The 20,091-nt window shown below is 36.3% G+C and overlaps 1 protein-coding gene across 1 annotated transcript; it reads right to left on the minus strand.

The window, feature by feature from the left end:
- Window positions 1-17,689: 17,689 nt before the first annotated feature.
- On the minus strand, window positions 17,690-19,876 carry ADAM29 (ADAM metallopeptidase domain 29). The gene has a single exon (XM_007128140.2). It carries the CDS (start codon window positions 19,874-19,876, stop codon window positions 17,690-17,692), a length of 2,187 nt encoding a protein of 728 aa, XP_007128202.2.
- Window positions 19,877-20,091: the final 215 nt, after the last annotated feature.

Here is a 20,091-nt window from a genome sequence, read left to right on the forward strand (position 1 = left end):
GTTTGTTCTCTGTATCTTCCAGTCTGTTTCTTTTTTGTTATATTCACTGGTTTTATTTTTTTAGATTGTAAATATAAGTGATAACATAGTATTTGTCTTTGTCTGTCTGACTTATGTCACTGAACATAATACCCTCCAAGTCCAACTGTGTTGTTCCAAATGGCACAATTTCATTCTTATGGCAGAGTAGTATTCCATTGTATATATACACTGTATCTTCTTTATGTATTCATCTGTTGACGGACACTTACTTTGGCTGCCGTGAACATTGGGGTATACGTATCTTCTTGGTTTAGTGTTTCGGTTTTCTTTGGGTATTTACCCAGGAATTGAATTTGCTGGATCATATGGTAGTTCTATTTTTAGTTTTTGAGGCACCTCCATACTGTTTTCCACAGTGGCCCACCAATTTACATTCCCACCAATAGTTTATAAAGGTACCTTTTTCTCCACATCCTCACCGACATTAGTTGTTTGTGGTCTTTTTGATGATAGCCATTCTGACAGGTGTGAGGTGATATCACATTGTGGTTTTGATTTGCATTTGTCTGATGATTAACGATGCTGAATATCTTTTCATGTGCCCGTTGGTGATGTGTATGTCTTCCGTGGAAAAAAGTCTATTTCAGGTCTTCTATCCAGTTTTTAATCAGGTTTTTTTTTGGACATTGAGTTGTATGAGCTGTTTATATATTTGGAGTATTAACCTTTTATCAGTCATAATGTTTGCAGATATTTCCTTCCATTTTGTTGGTTTTCTTTTCATTTTGTCGATGGTTTCCTTTTCTGTGCTAAAGCTTTTAAATAAGTCCCATTTGTTTAGACTTGCTTTTGTTTCTTTTGCATTAGGATACAGATCCAAGAAAATTCCTACAATTTATGTCAAAGAGTGTTCTACATATGATTTGTTCTAGGAGTTTCATGGTTTCCGTTTAGATCTTTAATCCATTTTTTTCTTTATTTTTATATATGGTGTGAGAAAGTATTCTAATTTCATTCTTTTACATGTAGCTGTCCAGTTTTCCCTGTGCTGCTTTTTGAAGAGAATGGCTTTTCTACATTGTATATTCTTACCTATTTTGTCATAGGTTAATTGACCATAAGTGCATGTTCAATTTTCTGTTCTCCTTATCCTGTTCCATTCATATATATGTGTGTTTTTGTGCCAGTACTATGTTTTGATTGCTGTAGCTTTGTAGGATAGTCTGAAGTCAGGTTGCATGATTCCTCCAGCTCTGTTCTTTCTCAGTTTTGTTTGGGGTATTCAGAGTCTTTTCTGGTTCCATATAAATTGTAGGATCATTTGTTCTAATTTTGTGAAAAATGTAATGGCTATTTTGATAGAGATTAAATTCAATCTGTACACTGCCTGTGGTAGTATGGTAATTTTAACAATATTAATTCTTTCATTCCATGAGTATGGTATAGATATCCATCTGTTTCTGTCGTCTTCAATTTCTTATATCAGTGTCTTATAGTTTTCTGAGTATAGGTCTTTTACTTCCTTACATTAGTTTATTCCTAGGTATCTTATTCATTTTGGTATGATTGTAAATAGGATTTTTTTTTTACTATCTCTTTCTGATGGTTCATTGTTAGTGTATAGAAAGGCAACAGATTTCTCTATATTAACTTTGTAATCTGCAACTTTACCAAATTCATTGGTGAGCTCTAGTAGTTTTTTGGTAGCATGTTTAGGAGTTTCCATGTATAGTATCATGTCATCTGCAAACAGTGATGGTTTTACTTCTTCCTTTCCAATTCAGATTCCTTTTATTTCTTTTTCTTATCTGATTTCTGTGGCTAGATCTTACAATTCTATTTTGACTGAAAGTGGTGTGAGTGGGCATCCTTGTCTTGTTCTGGATCTTAGAGGGAATGCTTTTAGCTTTTCACCATTAAGTATATTAGCTGTGGGCTTATCACATGTGGACTATATTATGTCTCCTTTATACCCCCTTTGGCCTTAGTTTTTGTCATAAATGGATGTTCAATTTTGTTAAAAGCTTTTTCTGAATCTACTGAGATGGTACATAGTTTTTATTCTTTATTATAAAATCAATCACATTGATTTATTTGCTGATACTGAATGATCCTTGCCTCTCTGGATTAAATCCCACCTGTTGTCCTAGGGCTGATATCTTCCTGCTGGTGGAAGAGGCTAGTTCTTTTTTTTTTTTTTTTTTTTTGCGGTACGTGGGCCTCTCATGGTTGTGGCCTCTCCCGTTGCAGAGCACAGGCTGCAGATGTGCAGGCTCAACAGCTATGGCTAACGGGCCTAGCTGCTCCGCGGCATGTGGGATCTTCCCGGACCAGGGCATGGATCCGTGTCCCCTGCATCGGCAGGCAGACTCTCAACCACTGCGCCACCAGGGAAGCCTGGGTCTTGTTTTTTAATCCATTCAGCCACTCTGTCTTCTGATTGGTGAATTCAGTTCACTTACATTTTGTGTGATTATTGATAAATGACAGTTTAGAACTGCCAATTTATCTTTTATTTTTTTTCTGGTTGCTCTATATCTCCATTTTTTTCCCCTGTGTTTCTGTCTGCCATTTTAGTTTGGTGGTTTTCTATGATGTTTTTCTCAGTGTTCTCTTTATTTTTTATTTTTTTATTTTGTGGTTACCATGAGGTTTGTATAAAATATCTCATAGATAAAATAGTCCTTTTCCTGTCGTGATAGTGTTTTATCTTCGTTTGCCTATATGAGTTCCATCCTTTTTGACCTCCCCTGTTGGGTTTTTGTTGTCTCAAATTATTCCTATTTATATTGTGAGTTTGTTATCAAATTGAAGCAGCTGTAGTGATTCTTACTGTCTATACCCTTTAGCCTTCGTGCTATAATTGTTTAATAACCTGTTAGAGTTGCAGTTTTCTAATTCTGTCTAGTTATCACCTTACTCAAAGTTTTGTGTACTTTTGCCTTTTCCTTTCAGGTAGAAGAGCTTTCAACAATTGTTTATCTCTGTAGGGCAGGTCTAGTGTTGATAAACTCCCTTAGCTTTTATTTCTCTTTCATATCTGAATAACTTTGCTGGATATTCTTGGCTGACAGCTTTTATCTTTCAATATTTTAAGCATGGCATCCCACTCTCTTGCAGCCTATAGCGTTTCTGCAGAGAAATCAGCTGATAGCCCAATGATGATTTCTTTGTAGGTTGCCACACTTTTTTTCCGGGCTGCCTTTAAATTTTTTTCTTTGTCACTGACAGTTTTTCATATAATGTGCCTTTGCCATTGACTTTAACAGTTGTTAATATGTCTTGGAGAAGGTCTTTTTGCATCGAGGTAATTGGTTGTTTTTGTAGCTTCACGGACTTGTATATCTAGTTTCTTCCCCAGGATTAGGAAGTTCTCACCGTTACTTCTTTAAGTAATCTCTCTGCCCCCTTCTCCCTTCCTTCTCCTTGCATACTAATGTTGCCCTTCCTAATAGAGTTGGATTGTTCTCATAGAATTTCTTCATGTTTTTTGGATCTTAATTCTCTCTCCTCTACTACCTGTATAATTTCTAGATTTCTATCTTTTAGCTCGCTAATTCTCTCTTCCATATGGTCTGCAATATTTCCATTGTTTTTTAGTGCATCTTCATCTCACTTATTGAATTCTTCAGCTCCCAAATTTCTGTTTGGTTCTCTTTTAGAGTTTCAGTCTCTTTAGTAAAGTATTACTTGCGCTCACTAATATTCTCCTTGAACAGCCTTTCTGAGTTTTCTTGTAGCTCTTTGATTTTTTTCATGACAGCTATTTTGAATTCTCTCTCAGATCGCAATATTCCATGAGTTTAAATTTGGTTCCTGGAGAACTGTCATTTTCTTTTCATGACACTGTGTTCCACGGGTTCTTCATTGTCCTTGTTGAGTTGTTCTTGTGCTAGCATATTTGAAGTAGTGAACAATGTTCTTAAATATATCTGTTTTTTTAAACTTGATTCTACTGACTCAAGATTAGTAATTGGATGCCTTTTTTGTTTTCCAGTAGGTGGTGCTATAGCACAAGCTTTTATTTTCTCATACCTGCACTGCCTTTGGTTATATTTTAGAATTGGCATCTTTTACCCTCTACCACCTCTGTCAGATGTGTTGCCTGGCGCCCTCCTTGCTGCTTGTGATACCAGGTCATTGGTGCCTCGCTGCTGTTGGTGTCACAGGTGTCACTGCCTGGGGCACCAAGATGGTGGGTGTATTCCACCTTGTCTGGGGTCTCCTGGGTCACAGACTCTGCCACTGCAAGGGGAGGAAGAGAAGGAGGGGAAGCCAGTATTGCAGGGGTCTCAGCCATGAGCAGGGTTGTCAGGTTCACAGGCTCTGCCACTGTAATCAGGAGGGGGTGGAGTCATGGGCACCTCCACAACTGGAGGGACAAAGTTGCAGGCTCCACTGCCACTGCTGTCAAGTTCCCCATGGCTGCAGGTACCTCTTTGGCTGTGGGGTCAATGTGGTGTGTGCTGCCTCCCCTGAAGCTGCCCAGCTCTCTGGGATTGCAGGTTCAGCCACCGTTGCTGGGGGTCTGAGATTACAAGCACCACCTCCATTGTTCTATGGTCCCACCTCCTCTGTGTGGTCCAGTTCACCCACCTTTAGATATAGGATGTGCAGGATTTTCTCATGACCTGGTGTGTTGGGCACAGGTACCTTTGTTGAGTTATGGATGTTTTACTGGTTGTAGATAAAAGGGGTGAGACAATGGGAACATCTCATGCCACCAAGTTACTGACATCAGTCCTGTATTTTATTCATTTTGATGCGACTGTAAGTGGGATTGTTTTCTTAATTCCTCTTTCTGTTAGTTCATTATCAGTGTATAGAAATGCAACAGATTTCTCTCTCTTAATTTCATATTCTGCAAATTTACTGAGTTCGTTTATTAGTTCTAATAGTTTTTTGGTGGAGCCTTTAGGGTTTTCTGTGTATAGTATCTAACACACAGGAATCTATTGAGATGATCATATGATTTTTAACCTTTGTTTTGTTAATCTGGTATATCACAATGATTGATTTGCAGATATTGAACCATACTTACATCCCTGGAATAAATCCCACTTTAACCTTGGTGTACGATTCTTTTAGTGTATGGCTGAATTTTGTTTGCTAATATTGGGGTGAGTAATTTTGCATCAATGTCATAAAAAATACTGGAGATATATATATATATCGTATTGTCTTTGGTTGTGGTATCAGGATAATGCTGGCCTTGTAGAATGAGTTTGAAAAGTTTTCTTTCTCTTCAGTTTTTTGGAATAGTTTGAGACGTATAGGTATTAACGCGTCTTAAAATGTTTGGTAGAATTCACCTGTGAAGTTATCTGGTCCTAGACTTCTGTTTGTTGGGATTGTTTTGATTACTGATTCATTTTCATTACTAGTAATTGGTCTCTTCAGGTTTTCTATTTCTTCCTGATTCAGTTTTGGAATTTGTATGTTTCTAGAAATTTATCCATTTCTTTTAGGTTTTCCAGTTTGTTGGTGTATAATTGTTTGCAGCAGTCTCTTATGATTTTTTATGTTTCTGTGGTATCAGTTATAACTTCTCTTCATTTCTGATTTTACTATTTGAGCCCTTTCTCTTTTTTTCTTTATGAGTCTGGCTAGAGATTTGTCAGTTTTTTAAAATCTTTTCAGATAAGCAAAGAACCAGCTCTTAGTTTCATTAATATTTTTTATTTTCTTTTAGTATCTATTTCTTTTATTTTTTCTCTGATCCTTATTATTTCCTTCCTTCTACTAACTTTGGGCTCTGTTTGTTTTTATTTTTCTAATTCCTTTTAGTGTAATGTTAGATTGTTTGCTTGCGATTTTTCATATTTTTTGAGGTAGGTCTGTATCGCTATAAACTTTCCTCTTAGAAATGCTTTTGCTGTGTCCCATAGATTTTGACAGGTTGGGTTTCCATTTTCATTTGTCTCAAGGTGGTTTTTATTTGGGTGCCCTGGGTGGGGTGGGAGCCACTTTGGAGGGGACCCAGTCTCTGGCAAGATTGCCTGCTAGGTATGAAAGGTAAGGGCTGCTTTGGAGAGGCACTTGACAGGTCTAGGCTGTCTGCTGTGTGTGCAAAGCAAGAATTTCTTTGGAGGCGGTGCCTGTTCCAGATGTGGTGGGGCAGGAGCCACTTTGGCCACCCACTGGATGTGTCAGTGGGGCAGCTGCTTTGGAGAGGTGCTGGTCAGGGTGGGCAAGTCTGCAGGGGAACACCAGGGTGGGGTGAGCAGGGTAGATGATGAATGTCAAAAATGGTGCCCACCAGTGCCAGGACATAATAGCTGTTTCTTGATCTCATGTTGAAGTTCCTGAATATTCCTAACAAGACACCCTTGTCTGCTGACCACACTCTGTTTCTCTCTCCCTCTCCCTCTCCCTCATTCTCTTTACTTACTAGGTAGTATTTATTGAGTACTTATAATATGCCAGATAGTATCCCTACTTCTCAAGGCTCTTGTGATAATTAGATATAGCTGTTATAGAGTGCCTGGTGCATAGTAAGTACTCAAAAATGACATTAATATTATTGATTTCTAAAATTTACTTTGCTTCTGAGGGGACCTGGATTCAGCTGGGCCATACATGGTGGATTGGACTCTCTTTTTGGCCAGGAGTTGATGCTGCCTAATATTAGCTCTTAGCAGGTCTGACAGGTATGTCCCAGGAACCACAATTATTCTTAGAAACAAGAGTAAATACAACCAGTTCTTCCCATTTCTTGCCTCAGCAAACACCATTTTTGTGTAATAATAACCGTGCATGAGAACTAGAGCAATCCCCAAGAAATTTGACTCCTTAGGTTGAGAGTCAAAGTATCCACACAAGCAAAATCCCCTAAAGGACTGGGTCAGTCTTTGTTGGTCAATATTCACACAAATATCTTGTCTCTCTTCTGTGAAATCAGAAACCAGGGAAGGTATTTCTGGTGGCTTGAACTTGGTCCCTGTGAACACACTCTATTTCTATATGATGTCATCAAGACCTATGCCAGGACTTTCATATTTATGTTTTCATGACTGATCTTTCACTTAGTCTCTGGGATCATTTTGGCTGACTACCTCACATCTCCTTTTAAATATTTGTTAGATTAAAAAAAAAACCCTAATAAGGTAGAAAAATAATAATGTCTATCAAAAGATGAATGGATAAACAAAATGTGGAGTATACATAAAACAGAAACTTATTCAGACTTTAAAAGGAATAAAATTCTGACACATGCTACAACATGGTGAAACCTTGAAGATATTACACTAAGTGAAATAGTTGCCCTTGCCTGAGGAGACAGATCCAAAAAGTATTTCTAAAACCATTGTCAAAGAGTGTACTGCCTATGTTTCCTTCTAGAAGTTTTATGATTTCAGTTCTTACATTTAAGTCTTTAATCCATTTTGAGTTTATTTTTATATATGGTGTGATTCTTTTACCAGTTTGATTCTTTTGCATGTAGCTTCCTGGTCTTCCCAACACCATTTATTGAAGAGGCTGTCTTTCCTCCATTGCATATTCTTGCCTCCTTTGTCATAGATTAATTGCCTATATAAGCGTGGATTCATTTCTGGGCTGTCTATGCTGTTTCATTGATCTATGTATCTGTTTTTGTGCCAGTACTATACTGTTTTGATTACTGTAGTTTTGTAGTATAGTTTAAAATCATGGGGTATGATATCTCCAGTTTTGTTCTTTTTTTTAAGATGGTTTTTGCTATTTGGGATCTTTTGTGTTTTCCTACAAATTTTAGAATTAGATGTTGTAGTTATGTGAAAAATTCTATTGGCATTTTGATAGGGATTACATCGAATCTGTAGATTGTCTTGGGGAGTATCATCATTTTAACAATATTAATTGTTCCAATCCATGAGAACGTCATAGCTTTCCAACTGTTTCTGCCATCTTTAATTTCTTTTCTCACTCTCTTATAGTTTTCCAAGTACAGGTATTTTTACCTACTTAGATTTATTCTTAGGTATTTTGTTTTTTATATGATTGCAAATGGAATTGTTTTCTTAATTTTCTCCTTCTGATAGTTTGTTGTTAGTGATTGCTGTGGCTAGGACTTCCAATACTATGTTGAATGAAAATGGTGAGAGTATCCTTGTCTTGTTTGTGATCTTAGAGGAAATAATTTCAGCTTTTCACCATTGATTATAATTTATGTGGGCTTGTCATATATGGGTTTTATTATGTTGAGTTATGTTCACTCTATACCCACTTGGGGAGAGTTTTTTTTTTAATCATAAATGGATGTTGAATTTGTCAAAAGATTTTTCTGCATTTATTGTGATGATCATGTGATTTTTATTCTTCAGTTTGTTAATGTTGGTGTATCACATTGATTTATTTGCAAATATCAAACCATTCTTGCATCCCTGGGTTAGATCCCACTTGATCATGGTGTATGATCCTTTTAATGTGTTGTTAAATTTTGTTTACTAATATTTTGTTGAGGAATTTTGCATCTATGTTCTTCAGTGATATTGGCCTGTAATTTCCTTTATTTGTGATATCTTTGTCTGGTTTTGGTAACAGGATGATGATGGTCTTGTAGAATGAGTTTGGAAGTGTTCCTTCCTTTGGTATTTTTTGGAAGAGTTTGAGAAGAATAAGTGTTAATTGTTTTAAAATGTTTTGTAGAATTCTGTGAAGCCATCTGGTCCTGGGCTTTTGTTTGTTGGGTGTTTTTTAAATTACTGATTCAATTTCATTACTGGTAAATGGTCATTTCATATTTTCTATTCCTGGTTCAGTTAGGAGATTGTACATATCTAGGAATTTGTCCATTTCTTCTAGGTTGTCCATTTTATTGGCATATAATTGTTTGTAGTAATCTCTTCTGATTCTTTGTATTTCTGTTGTTTTGGTTGTTAACTTCTCCTTTTTCATTTCTGATCTTACTGATTTGGGTTTTCTCTCTTTTTTTTCTTGATGAGTCTGGCTAAAAGTTTATAAATTTTATTTATTTTTTCAAAGAACTGGCTTGTAGTTTCATTGATCTTTTCTATTGTTTCTTAGTCTCTATTTCATTTATTTCTGCTCTGATCTTTTTTATTTCTTGCCTTCTACTAACTTTGGATTTTCTTTTTTCTTCTTTTTCTAGTTTCTTTACGTGTAAGGTTAGGTTTTTAATTTGAGATTTTTCTTGTTTTCTGGGGCAGGCTTGTATCACTATAAATTTCTGTCTTTGAACTGTTTTTGCCACATTCCATAGATTTTGGAACATTGTGCTTTTGTTTTAATTTGTCCCAGGTAATTTTTTATTTCCTCTTTGATTTCTTCAGTGACTCACTGGTTGCTTAATAGCATATTGTTTATTCTCCACTTATTTGTGTTTTTTGCAGTTTTTTTTTTTTTCTTATAGTTGATTTTTAGACTCATAGCATTCTGGTCAGAAAAGAGGCTTGACATGATTTCAGTCTTCTTAAATTTAATGAAACTTTTTTGTGGCCTAAAATGTGATCTATCCTGGAGAATGTCCCATGTGCACTTGAAAAGAATGTGTATTCTGCTGCTTTTCAATGGAATGTTCTATATATATCAACTCTATCTGATCTGTCATTTAAGACAAGTGTTTCCTTATTTTCTGTCTGTAAGATCTTCCATTGATATAAGTGGGATGTTAAAATCCCTATTACTGTGTTACTGACAAGTTCTCCCTTTATGTCTGTTAATATTTTCTGTATGTATTTACGTGCTCCTATGTTGGGTGCATATATATTTACAATCATATCTTCTTCTTGGATTGATCTCTATTATTTAATGTCCTTTTTTGTCTCTTGGTACAGACTTTGTTTTAAAGTCTGTTTTGTATATATAAGTGTTGCTACCTTGGCTTTTTTTTTTTACTTACATTTTCATGGAATACCTTGTTCCATGCCTTCACTTTCAGTCTGTGTGTGTCCTTAGGTCTGAATTGAGTCTCTTGTAGGCAGCGTATATATGAGTCTTGTTTTTTTTTAATCCATTTAGCCAATTTGTCTTTTGATTGGAACATTTAGTCCCTTTATATAAAGTAATTATTAATAGTTATGTACTTATTGCCATTTTGTTAATTATTTTCTGGTTGTTTTTGTAGTTCTCTCTGTTCCTCTTTTCTTCTCTTCTACCATGAGTTTATGACTTTCTTTAGTGTTATGGCTGTATTCTTTTCTGTTTATTTTTTGTGTATCTGTTATAGATTTTTGGTTTGTGGTTACCTTGAGATTCATATATAATAACCTATTTATATAACAGTCTGGTTTTTTTTTTTTTTGGTGGTACGTGGGCCTCTCACTGTTGTGGCCTCTCCTGCTGCAGAGCACAGGCTCCGGACGCACAGGCCCAGCGGCCACGGCCCACGGGCCCAGCCGCTCCGCGGCACGCGGGATCCTCCCGGACCAGGGCACGAACCCGCGTCCCCCGCATCGGCAGGTGGACTCTCAACCACTGCGCCATCAGGGAAGCCCCCAACAGTCTGTTTTAAGTTGTGGGTTGCTTAAGTTGTAGCACATTCTAAAAGCACTACATTTTTACTCAACCTTTCATGTTTTATGTTGATGTTATAGATGATTTTACTGCTTTTTCTGTTAAACCTTTTTACTAGCTTTATAAGTGGTTGATCTATTATTTTACTGTGTGTTTGCTTTCACCAATGAGTTTTTTTCATAATATTCATATTTCAAATTGTTTTTTTTTTCTGCTTAGAGAAGTCCCTTTAACATTTTTCATGAAGCCAATTTTGTGGTACTGAACTGTCTTAGCTTCTGCTTGACTGTAAAACTCTTTATCTCCCCTTCAAATCTGAATTACAGACTTGCTTTGTAGTCTTTGTTTTAGGGTTTTTTCTTTTATTACTTTAAATATATTATGCCACTCCTTTGTGGCCTACAGAGTCAGCTGATAGCCTGATGGGAGTTCCCTTGTATATAACTTGTTGCTATTCCTTTGCTGCTTTTAATGTTCTTTACCTTTAATGTTTGCCATTTTAATTGCATTGTGTCTTGGTGTGGTCTGCTCTTGGTTGATCTTATTTGGAACTCTGTGCTTCCTGAACCTGCGCATCTATTTTCTTTCCCAGGTTAGGAGAGTTTTCAGTTATTACGTTTTCAATTGTGTTCTAATTTAAACTAAATAAAACTAATTAAAGCTGTAGCCCAGCACCATCTCAGCTCAAGTTGTGAAGGATTGTGAATGCTCAGTTCCTCGCTTATCTTTCCATTGCCATATTTGAGTTCACTGGTACTTAACACAGCTCCTGACCTCTTGCAAAGGAGTGAACTCTGTGATCTTGTCAGTGTTTGAATTGGAGGGGGGGGTGTCAATGTTTAAATTAGAAGGTGATGGGCTATAGTTTGGAACATTTTGGTTTGCCCTTGGATTCAACTTCAGCAGGGCCCAGGAATCCAAGCACCATGAGAAAGATCAAGATTTAATTACATTCTCTCTACTTACCAAAGTATTTCCTCTACTACTGCTTTCTTAGCAATCTTAGGAGTGGGATGTAGGCCTAAGTCATTTATTTTTATGATTGGAATCCTTGCAGACCCAAGTCTTTCCCACCAGCTTATACTATTGGCAAAGTTTCAGCTGGTTTCTTTTTTTTAAAATTGAGATATAACTGATATATAATACATTAGTTTCAGGTGTATAACATAATGATTTGATATATTTATATATTGTGAAATGTTATGTTTGATACTAATGCAAATGAAATGAATTTTCACTTTCATTTTTATCTGCTTGTTACTGGTAGTTAGATAATGAGCATGGAATACTGACCATGTAATCAGCAACTTTGCTCTATTAACTTAGTTATTCTGTTAATTTATGTTTTCTAGGTATAGTATAATGCCACTTGTGAATAACAGCAGTTTTATTTCTTCCATCTTTATTTTTATACCATTTTATTTCTTTTATTTCTAATTTTATTCAGTCTAGCACATCTAGTAACATGTTCATAGTAACATGTTCATAAGAAGTAGCGACAGGGTGCCATTTTTGTCTCTTCATCAATATCCTTAGAAAGTCTCATACAGCTATCTATGATATTTCCTGTGGCGCATTTTAGGTCATCTGTTTTTCTAGATATGCTTGATTATATTAAGAAAATCCCCCTCTATTCCATGTAGACCAAGCAATTTTATTAATAAATGTAGACTTTGGTGAAATAATTTTTGTGTTTATTGAGATATGATTTTCTCAGGTACTCTGTTAATGTGAATTATAGAGATTGCTCTTCTGATAACTTAGAAATACCTAAAATATAAACAATTTGATCATGAGGATGCATTATTGTCTATAAAACATGCTGAAATTTATTTTCTTTACAAAAATTTTAAGAATATTATGTTGTTGACCTGAAACAAATATACTGCCAGTTTTTTCTTTAGCTAAATTGGGTTTATTTGGAATCAGCAAAGAATTGCAGCTCAGAGCCTGCAACCATGGCGAGCTATGTGCAAGCTCCCACACAACAGGGAAGGAGAACTCTGTTGTAGATAGGAAAGGGAAGTTGGGTGGGCCATACTAAACAAAGAGTCCATGGTGTTTCATTAGCTGAGTTGCTGCCAAGAAAGAAGAAGGACCTTTCTTCTTCATGTTGAGTTCTGCTATCATTCAGGGTGTGAGAACTCTTCCTTCTGGTCTCCCAACTCTGTTTAATTGAGGTTACTGTTTATTTATTTATTTTTTTTGCAATATCTACTTTCATAAAAGAAATTGGTAGGAAAATTTTGGGGGTGTAATGCCCTTGTCAGGTTTGAGAATTAAGTTACCCCAAGTCTCATAGAGTTTTGAGCTATTCCTTTTCTTAAATTCATGACATATAAAGTTAAATCAATGCATCTTCAGTCTTTGTTTTGAACATAGTTATATGAGACTATACATTTTCCTTAAAACACTGCTTTAGTTGAATACTATGTAATTTACATATATTGTAGTTATTTGTATTTCAATTCAAATTATTTCTTAATTTCTGTTTTCATTCCTCCTTGACATGTAGATTATTTAGAAATATATATTTTATTTCCAGTTGTGACATTGTGATTTATAATAAGACATATATATTTGAGCTTCAACCTTGTTTCTGTCACAGAGCTACTAAAAGCCTTGGAATTTTTAAAGTGATGAGAGCAATAAAGTTGTCCTTTGTTCCATTAATGAGGTGACTTTTAGAAACCACCTATGGAAGGATGCTGGTTGCCAGTGGAGCAAACCATGTGATTAGAGGGTAGGAATTTTCAACCTCCCTTGCCCCCTACCTCTGTGGAGGGAAGAGGGACTGGAAATTGAGTTCAATCACCAATGGCTAATAATTTAATGAATCATGTCTAAGTAATGAAGCCTCCATAAAACACCAAAAGGGTGAAGTTTGAAGAGCTTCTGGGTTGGTGAACATGTAGAGATGCAGGGAGAGAGGTACACATGAAGAGGGCATGGAAACTCTGCACCCTTCCCACGTATCTTGCCCTGTCCATTTCTTCCATCTGGCTGTTCCTGAGTTATATCCTTTTATAATAAGCTGGTAATTTAGTAAGTAAAATGTTTATCTGAGTTCTGTGGGCTGTTCTGACAAATTAACTGAACCTAAGTAGGGGCTCATTGGAACCTCTATTCTATAGCTTGTTGGTCAGAAGCACAGGTGACAACCTGGACTTGTGATTGGTATCTGAAAGAGGGGAGAGCAGTCATGTTGGGCTGAGCCCTTAATCTCTGGGATCTGACACTATCTCCAGGTAGCATTAGAATTGAGTTGAATTGTAGAACACGCAGCTGGTATAGGAGAATTTCTTGGTGGTGTAAGGAACCCCCCAAACACACATTGAAATTGGGTGCAGAATCTTAGTTGGTGTCAGATGTGGGATCAGAGTCAGAACTGTACCAGGCAATTGGAGTTTTTCTAGTTATCTTTAATGCTATTGACTTCCAGCTTAATTATATAAGGTCTAGAGAAAATATACTCTTTTTAATTAAAACCATGTGAAATTTGTTGGGGCTTTCTCTTTGGCTCATCGTAAGGTAGACTTTGGTAGTAGTCCATACGCAGATGAACCAAAGTGAATTTATCCACTTTTGGGTTTATCCCTTTTCTTTGTATACCTATTATATCAAGTTTGTTAATTATGTATTGAAAGTCTCCTGATCATGCAGGATTTATTTTCTACTCTTTCTGTTAATACTGAGAGAAGTGGGCTAAAAGTATCCCTACTGGTAATTGTAGATTTGTCTATTTCTATATTTTCTCCTCTATGTTTGAAGTTATATTAGTGGATGCATACACATTTAAGATTGTCATATCTTCTAGTGATTTACCTTTTATCATTACAAAATATTCCTCCTTATTTATAGTGATGCTTTGTGCCTTAAAGTCTTTGTCATCAGATATTAAAAAGATTACACTAACTTAATTTGGTTAATATGTGCATGAAAATTCTTTTAAGTTTTTACACTCTCCACGTCTTTATCTTTAAATTGTTTCTAATAAACAACGGCATAATGCTAGACTTTATACTTTATTCACTCTGAAATATGTCAGCCTTCTCTACTTAGTTAATGTAATCCATTTTACCTAGATCTTATATCTACCAGGTATTTTAAATTTTCACGTCTGCATTATGTTTGTTTCTCCTCAATTGCCTATACTTGTAGAAACAAATATCATTTATTATGCCTTTTGTTCCTTCAGTAAATTTCTTATATGTACATACTCTTATTATTTTAATGATTACCCTAGATTTGCAATGTGCATCTGCAGCATCATATAGTATAATCCACATCATTAATTTACCTCTTCCCAATATTGCTAGAAGTTTAGACCTTTTATCTCTCTTTACATACCTCCCAGCTTTTGTGACAAATATATTTGCATTTTGTTCTGCATATATTTACAATCCATAAGATACTACTAGTATCCTTGTACAGTTAATTTTAATTAGTTTACCTACATATTTACTGCTTCTTGTGTACTTCACACCCACCTGCACATTCATGTTTCTTTCTGGTATCATGTTTCTCCTGACTGAAAAACAAATGATATTTCTTTGAGTGCTGGCCTGCTGGCAGTGATTTGTTTGCCAAAGGAAAGTTTTGTTTTCCATTACTGAATATTATCTTCACAAACTAAAGAATTCTAGCTTGGCAACTACAATTTATTGAGCAAATGTGTTATTTCAGTGTCTTCTGCATTCAATTATTGAAGTCAACCATCTATTTTTATTGTCATTTCTTTTAAGATATGGATATTTTATCTCTGGCTGCTCTTAAGATTTCTGTGTCTCTGGTTTTCAACAGTTTTACTATGATATGGTTAGGTGTGTATTTCCATGTGCTTATTCTGCTTGAAATTCATTGATTTTCTTAAAGCAGTGGCATAATATGTTTCCATACTTTAGGGAAATTCTCAGCCATTGTATGTTTTTTATTCTATTCAATACTCTTCTTCATCAAATGATACTCTGTTTGAATGATTTCAGATTTATTGATGTGTTTCACATATCACTTCTCTATTTTAATGCTTTGTTCTATGTCAGTCGTTGACTTTTTTTTAACTAACTTTTCTTATAGTTAACTAACTTAGCTAATTATACAATGCAGTCTAGAATTCAAACTGTTTACTGATTTTCTGAATTTAACAAGTTTGCATAGATGCCAATTTTCTGGTGAAATGAATCTACCTTCTTTCACATGGTCTATTCATTTTTCTTCCAGTTTCTCTAAAATACTAGCCATAGGGAATTTTTGTTCATTATCATCTTTTCCACTCTTTGGATCATCTTTTAGCTGGCTTCTATCTTTTCTTTCACTATCTTTGTTGTTGTTGTTTTCCCTTTATTATTGGCCATAATTTCTTCCTTTTGATATACGTGATAATGCTTTATTTTATGCTAGATGTTCTATATAAGGAACCATAGGAGTTCAAGGTAGACTTACCTTCAACTTGAGAAGTTTCTATCTTTCCTCTGTTTGGAAGTTAGGCTGAGTGACTGATGACTTTAATTCAATAAGGAATTGAGTTTGGTCAGAGATAGTGTAGTTTTTGTGAGACACATATACCTTACTGGACTTTATACTGGGAGCCCATAAGCCTCTATTTTCTCAGCTCTGAAAGCAATGGGTGACTATGTTATGATACTCAAATCTTCAAAACCAAGTTCTCTAGCTTATATTCCAAACTCCTTCAAAATCAGCCAGATGTTTTAAAGAGAAGGCATTACATGTCCTTGAGGCAAACTCCTTTCCACTAGGTCTTTGCTTCCTAACTACAATAGATTGCAGATATCGTTGTCTTTAAAGACTTTAACCTATTTCCCAGCAAATGGATCTAAGCTCAGCAAAAGTGGTTTGGGAAAAACTGATTTTGAATTTGATGCCCTTAAGTGCTTAATTTATCAATCTAGTCTATTCTGCACACTAAGAGTTTTTCAGGTTTCTCTTTCTTCAACAGAGGAATTCTAACTGGGTAGGCCAAGCTTGATCATTAATTTATACTCAAAGCCACCGTGTTACAGGGGACAAAGATTTTTGTTCCAGGGGAAAAAGTACTGATAATTCAAATTGTTTTCCCTTCCTTGTAATTTTTAAGTCTTCTAATCTTCATTTCCTCCACAGTTCTATGATACTTTTAAAATAAAATTTTAAGAAATGTTCTTGGCATTGTATAGCTGTCATTTTCAGAAAAATTGCTTGTCTGCATAGACCTAACTAAAATTGAAAGTATCTTTTTTACCCTATTTTATAACCAAAGACACCCAGAAATTTAGAGACAACTGTTACTATCATTCTGTACTTTAAAAAATTTTGTTGGAAACTTGCAGTAAATTTAAGTAATTTTCCCATGATGGTTAAGGGCAGTGGTAAAGAAAAACTCAATCAAACAAAGAAAAAAAATTGATATTTCCTCACTCCCAATGAATGGTACTTAATGAATAAGTACTTCATTATACCAAGATGAGTACTGTAACAGAATTCAATCAAAAAAAAAAATCAATGATTTTAGGGGGATGGAATTAAATATAGGCATTGGGTAACCAGCTACTAAAGAACACAGCAAGTTAAGGGAGGCATTGTGCTAGTAACTGGTTAATAACCATAACATACTAATTGCAAGAAGGTGATTTCATTCATGGAGCTGAAGAGCAAAGGGAAGAAGCAGGGTTACTTGAATCTGGAGAACTGTAGGGCTGGCCCCATGAATCTCAAAAATGAGACTCAAAACTCTCACAGCAGTTACTGTTAAGCTGGTGCAGAGGGTCTGAGACATTGGTAGAGAGATCAAAGACCTGGGGCTCAGACCCAGACAGCTATGCTGGTATCTTTTAGACCGACAATGAGATTGGTATGGATTAAATTTTTTTTAAAGGATATTGAAACTAAGTATAACTGCCAGTGTAAAATTTGTTATTAAGATTGACATACAGGAAGCAGATCTCCCAGATTTCCAAATCCCCTTGCATTCACCCTACTGCAGATCTCTGTAGAAAGAGGGGTGATATAGCTGCAGTGTGGTTCCTATAATGCAGAGCACAAAATGGGAAGGGGCTTTGGTACTGAAAAGCAGTAACTTAAAAACTGGTACACCACCCAAGTACTATGCCTTTTTTCTAGAAAATATAAAGAAATACATTTCAGGAAAAATAAAATTTCTAATTGCTTAAAATAAAGAAGAATAAATAGGAACATTATAGGAGTTACCTTTTTTAATGCATATCTATTCAGATACATTTTTGGGTACTTATTGTTTTTATTTCCCATGTTGAGTCTGAGCCTTTTGCTTGGGTTTTTCAGGTTGAGGCTGAACTTCTTCCTTTTTTTTCTTAGGTTTTTTCCTCATACAGAGCAATAGAAGACAACATAGTAGAATTAACAACAAAATAAGGCATGGTAGGGCCAGGTAAATCTTCTGTATCCTTTTTCTCTTAGGGGGTGGGCCACTGTCAACACTACCTCCATTGCCTTGTTTTAGGCAGTTGGGAGGGTCCCACTTACAGTTGCAATGGCAGTGATGTTTATTGTTGCAGATCCCCCTCATGTTACAGAACTTAGGTGAACAATTACTATCCAAGCGAGAGAGATGAACACACTTCCTTCCAATGCAAACATGTTCTGGGCCACACTCTGTGCCATCTTTCACTTCACCAATATCAGATATGGTCATCCCCATGTGGTAGTCTGTACCCCAGCAGGTGGTGTTGTTGAAGCGAGTCCCATGCACAGTAGAATGCTCTGTCAGAAGGGGAATTTCTGCCACGTTATCGCACTGAATTCTCCCACACAAGCTGTCCAACATACTGCATTTTAGATATGTAGGGCCTTCGACTCCACAGTTACCAAAACGGTCACCTTGAGTGTTTACTTGTTTGTAGCAACTGTTGTTTGCATTTTTTGCCTTTTGGCCGAAAATCTGCCTACACTGTGCGTTGCGGTCGTTACATCTCTTTTCATAGCAGTAGGCATTGTCATTACAGGGAATTCCATCCTCTACATATACATCGTCTGGGCACATATGGGACGATCCATTGCACCACTCTGGAAGATCACATTCATTGACCTCCTTTCTACACATTTCTCCTGATGGTAAGAACTGGCAGTCCTTGCAACAAAGCCCAAAAGCACAAGTAGACCCAAAACTCAGACTGCAGTTTGTCAGACAACAGGCATCTTTTGAACAATGCTGAAAAGATCCACAGTCACACTCTTCTCCTTCTTCAACAACACCATTTCCACAGCGCTTCCTTGAAAACATGTCCTTTGTGTATACAGTGTACTGCAAACATTTTGCCTGCTGTACAGAATATCCCCAAAAATAAGAATAACTACAGTTGCTAAACTGGGCTATTGGTGGGTTGTCATAACGCATTATACATCTATAATAACCTGCAGAACACACACACAATACAGTATCATGAAACATACCCAAATTATGACCTATATGATGTGCTACTGCAATTCCAATAATGGCCAAGGTTTTGTTTGCAAAAGTAACAACTGCACAACTAAAGTGTGATCTACACATTCCTGCAACATAGCCTAAACCACTTAATCCTCTCAAGGTCTTATTCATAAAAAGATGTACAGTATCATGTGCCATGCGGACATCAATGGTATTAGCCTTCCAATGGCAAAAATCTCTCAGAGACCTCCTTACAGCATCCACTTCAACCTCATTTCTTTTAGTCCAGATCTCCATACCAAACAATAACACCTTCATACCCATTACCTGATAAATGGAATCCACTATATTTACAATAAGAAATACATCCTCCTGCAACTTTGAGACATTCCTTTTAAAATGATTATATAGAGTATTGTCCACCACCAGTGCAATTTCAACAAAGAATGAATGGATCCACCAGCCATCATGATGACTTTGTTTCAGAGTAGAATTACCAATCTCTTGAAACTCAAATTGGTGTACAGTTTCCTCTTGCATAAAACCAGATTTCATGTTTTGGAATTGGGTCTCCTCACTGTCCATTTTATATACCAGGTGTTCAAATTTGGTAGAGAAAATCATGGGTTTAATTTCATAAACAACATCATTTATCTGTAATAATCCTCGAAAGCCACCAGAACAGGTACTGAGGGCAACAAGGGATTCTGAGTCTCCCTCCACATAACCATGATAGTAGCAGTCATTCTGGACAAAAGGCTGGTCCTTTAGGAGAGCACCCTGGTCTGAGTAGGTGAACACTGGGAGGTGTCTGGACAGCAAATGCTTCTTGATATTCATGTGGAGAATGTGTCTCTGGCCCCCAAAATGCAGGCTGTAAGAGAGCCGGCCTGGAGGCTTCATGCTTCTGCCAGTGTGTGTTACCTTCAAGGGAATCACCACTTCTGGAGGACTGTGATATTGGGGATGCTCAGCCCAGGCGTGTCCTGAAAAAGACAGAAACACCCCAAGCCAGTGTAGCAAGAGTATGATCCTCATGTACAACAGGGCGTTAATCACAGTCATTATGAAGCTACCATTATTGGTCCAGAGAAGAAGGCAGGCAGGGTTGGGAGTCACAGATGGTCTGACTCCTTATTCTGAGCTGCTTAGTGTACAGAGCTTATCATTAAGTATTTGTCTTCTGGCAGAGTTGAACCATTAGAGCATAAGCCCTACAAGTAAAACAAAATATAACATATGGATGGGGGTGA

Source organism: Physeter macrocephalus, chromosome 9 (genome assembly GCF_002837175.3).
Source record: "Physeter macrocephalus isolate SW-GA chromosome 9, ASM283717v5, whole genome shotgun sequence".
Classification (NCBI taxonomy): Eukaryota; Metazoa; Chordata; class Mammalia; order Artiodactyla; family Physeteridae; genus Physeter; species Physeter macrocephalus.